This window comes from Bison bison, unplaced genomic scaffold, assembly GCF_000754665.1.
Source record: "Bison bison bison isolate TAMUID 2011002044 unplaced genomic scaffold, Bison_UMD1.0 scf7180017864107, whole genome shotgun sequence".
In the NCBI taxonomy this organism is placed as follows: Eukaryota; Metazoa; Chordata; class Mammalia; order Artiodactyla; family Bovidae; genus Bison; species Bison bison.
Window position 1 is genome coordinate 1,484,486 of NW_011494679.1, and position 4,110 is coordinate 1,488,595.

The 4,110-nt window shown below is 37.4% G+C and overlaps 1 protein-coding gene across 1 annotated transcript in view; it reads right to left on the reverse strand.

The window, feature by feature from the left end:
• The window catches only part of PDGFD (platelet derived growth factor D), a 147,112-nt gene that overhangs the window by 141,516 nt on the left and 1,486 nt on the right, over positions 1–4,110 (reverse strand). Inside the window, exons 2-4 of the mRNA XM_010838874.1 lie at positions 3,838–3,958; positions 3,675–3,777; positions 1,793–1,909 (exon numbers count right to left, since the gene is read on the reverse strand). Of these exons, the coding sequence (XP_010837176.1) occupies positions 1,793–1,909; positions 3,675–3,777; positions 3,838–3,958 (341 nt within the window). The remainder of the gene's footprint in view (positions 1–1,792; positions 1,910–3,674; positions 3,778–3,837; positions 3,959–4,110) is intronic.

Below are 4,110 nucleotides of genomic sequence, written 5' to 3' on the forward strand. Positions count from 1 at the left end.
GACAGGTTCACATATTGCTGAAGCCTGGCTTGGAGAATTTTGAGCATTACTTTACTAGTGTGTGAGATGAGTGCAATTGTGCCATAGTTTGAGCATTCTTTGGCATTGCCTTTCTTTGGGATTGGAATGAAAACTGACCTTTTCCAGTCCTGTGGCCACTGCTGAGTTTTCCAAATTTGCTGGCATATTGAGTGCAGTACTTTCACAGCATCATCTTTCAGGATTTGGAATAGCTCAACTGGAATTCCATCACCTCCACTAGCTTTGTTTGTAGTGATGCTTTCTAAGGCCCACTTGACTTCACATTCCAGAATGTCTGACTCTAGGTCAGTAATCACACCATCGTGATTATCTGGGTCGTAAAGATCTTTTTTGCACAGTTCTTCTGTGTATTCTTGATCACAAAATATAAGTAATCTTCAAACCTTCAATAAACAAGGTGGGCATCCCATAGATCAGAATATTTTTTCATATTCTTAACACATTGAAAAGGACCATAAAGTACAAAATTGTAGCAGCAAATTTTCTTAAAAATGAAAATATACACATGTGTATGTAGACTTGGAAAGTATATGTATTGAAAACAATAAAAGTTAACAAGAGATTATATTACCTTCAATACACAGTATATACCTTAAAATGCATCTTTTTATATGATAAAATGTTAAAATGGTATGCTATAAAATAAAGTAATAAATAAAGGCATGATAAAGTAGTCCCTGTTGGAAAGTGACATCATCTTCATTGCATTCTCAAAATAATTGAAAACGTGTTCTGAGTGTGCGCTTGCTCTATGTTCTCACCGAGTGTGCACTTGCTCTCTCTCTCCAAGCATGTGCATGTGTGTGTACCATGTGTGCAAATGCATGTGTAGGTCTTCTTTTCATACTCTTGATTTTTCTTACAATAAAGAAAAACCACTAGCTGAGTTCCCAGCAGGTTGAGGCATGCTAATTTCTCAGAGTTTCTTCAATTATATATCTGTTTATGTATTTAAGAGGTCTTGCGGTCTTTAGGTTTCAAAAATGGGTAATGCGAAGCCTTTTTACTAGGGAAAACCTCCAAACAAACTAATAAAAGCTTGAACTTCCATCAGAACAGCATTTTAATGTACCTATTAAATGATTAGCTTCCTGAAGAAATCAATGTTATTCATTACTGGCAGTTCTGGCACAATATTGTATTGCAAACAGGAAAATGGGAAAATTAGTTGTTTAACCTATGAAAACAGTGGGAAACTCAGTTGCTCAGCCTATGAATACAGCTTTAAAAATTCTATATCTTCCCTCAAATGGCATTGAAAGTCTCAAGTGATGATGTAACTGTTTTAATAAGTCTCAGTTACACTGTATTTTAAAAGTAACACCAGGCATATATTTAAAGGAAACAAAATATAGCAAACTAATATATTTGCTTAATTATTACATATACTACATAATGACACTCATGTTGCTGTGTTATTGTTTCAGATAGAAAACATTTTGCTCTGTAAAGCAAGAGATGGTACTTTAAACATCAACTCACTGTAGTAAGTGAAACCATTAATCATTGGGATTTTTGCTGCATTATGTTTTTTAAAAGAAGCAAATTATAAAACGTACTATTATGGATTTACTTCAAAAAATAATTTTGGGGTTATTTACTGGCCAGTATGAAATGAGTGTCATCTTTTCTATTTTATGGGTATTTAGGCTATACAATGAGAATTGATTTTCTGAGTGATAGCCCTGAGACCTTGTAGGAGTCTCACTTATCAAAGAAAGATTCAATTATGTTCCTACATTGTACTCACCAGGGAAGAAAAGTAAGGGACTATACTTCACAAAATCTCCTAAAGAAAACTTGCAATAACCTTCAGTTACCCAGATAAGCACACCCAGATAATTCAGAGCTCCCATTTCCAAGCGATCTGTGCAATAAGGATTATAGATTTTAAAATATTTTACATTTATGAGTATTTTTATATATTCCAGATTATTCCCCAGTTTATTACATAATTAGAAGAGGTTTTTAATTAAATTTTTGAGGTAAGAAAATTATACATATAGTATTTGAATCACCAGTAATATTGAGTAAAATGAAAAAAAAATCAAAGAAGATACAAACTGAAGTACTAAACAGGAGGCTGTATTTATCTTTTCAGATTTCAGACTATTTGGCAACCGAGGTTTAAGATCTGAGTGAGTGACTGGACCACAGAATCTGAGGGCTCCCTGCCAATCCTGACAGCCTGTGATCTATAGAATGATGACAGTTAATTGGCCAGACCTTGAATCTCTTTGTTTTCCACTGTGTGTTCTCAGTAAAAGGTAAAAAAGCACATAAATTCAAAATGCCAACAAAAGTAAAGAATTACAAGATAATAAAAAATACTACAAAAATTTAATAACATTCAGTATCAAGGCAGGGTAACATGAAAAAAGATGCTGGCTGATTTTGACATGAATTCTGAATACTTGTTTTGCTAAAAAAAAAAAAAAAGACACTCTGCAAAAATAATTTTATTCACTGCTTAAAAAAACAAAACCCTAGTATTACCTTCATGACTTATCAATATTTTAAGAACCACAGTTCAAAGCTGGTTGGGTAGGGGGAAAGGAATATGGAATGTGAGGCCTACTAACTTGTCATCTGCTCCTTAGCAGAGTAATTTGCATATGAACATGTCTCACATTATGTGTGTGTGTCTACTTAGTCGCTCAGTTGTGTCTGACTCTGTAACCCTGACTGTAGCCCACCAGGCTCCTCTATCATGGGGATTCTCCAGGCAAGAATACTGGAGTGGGTTGCCATGCCCTCCTCTAGGATATCTTCCCAACCCAGGGACTTAAACCAGGTCTCCCACTTTGTAGGCAGATTCTTTGCCTTCTGAGCCACCAGGGAAAACCAGGAATGCTGGAGTGGGTAGCCTATCCCTTCTCTAGGGGATCTTCATTACAGTTATTCCTAAACTTAGGAGAAACCATTACTGATCTCTGATGGGCTTATCTGGACACTAAGAACCACAGAAGATATTTATTAACTTATTATTATTAGGTCAAAGGGCCATCCATCTCCATAAAGAGTAGAAGATAATTCTAAATAATTCATGATTTTCTACAAGAACATTATGATGCTAGGGTTTTTTCCCTAGAATTTTGTAAAGTCCTCCTTGTCATGAGGTGCTGCCTTTCCAGCTAAAGGCTCTTGAATCAGGCAGTCTTCTCGGCCTGTTCTCCCCACTAGCCTACTCCCACATGACCAACTTGTCATTGTCATAAACTCAGCTCTTTCAGGAAGCCTTCCATGCCCAATAATCCTATCCATATTCTGCATTTGTTCTATAGATACTACTAATATGTCTCATGTTCTGCCAGATTCTGTGGTATTTTTAACTCCCAATGTGTAGGTATATGTATGTCCTTTATTTTAGACCAAGTTCCTTTAAGAACACAGCTTGTATTTAACATTATTTATGTGCACCCCCAAAACTTTGCACGTTCTCCACACACAGGAGGCATTCGGCCCACATTCTCAATGTAAATGAATGTGAGCATGAGACCTTAGGATAATTAGAGCAATGAGTGCAGATATAGTCTTCCACCTGAGACAGACACATGAAAAACAGAACCCCTCTCCAAATTCTTCAGACTGATGTAACGCCTTTCTCTAAGTAACAAGGCAGGTCTTCTGACAAGACTTGAAGTAAGGAGAGAGGATGAGGCAGACGATGTCAATTCTCTTCTGGCTTATAAAAAAGTGCACTTGGGAAGACCAAGCTAGGAAGACACGACCTCTCTACAGTGGAAACACATAGTGAAACACAAAGAAAAACAACTGGCACTCTAGGCTTTCTACCTGATCTCCATTGCCTTCAAGCACCATGTTACCCTTGCCTTTGGGTCTCGAGACTGGCATGGAGTGGGGCTGTGCCCTCAGGTCAGAGTGTGAGGCAGGGTAGTATTTACCCTGCCTTTTCCTACACAAAGAAAGAAAGAGAAGTGGCTTAGTTGTGTCTGACTCTTCGCAACTCCTGGGGTGCAGCCCACCAGGCTCCTCCATCTATGGGATTCTCCAGGCAAGAATACTGGAGTGGGTTGCCATTTCCTTCTGCAGGGGATCTTCCCAACC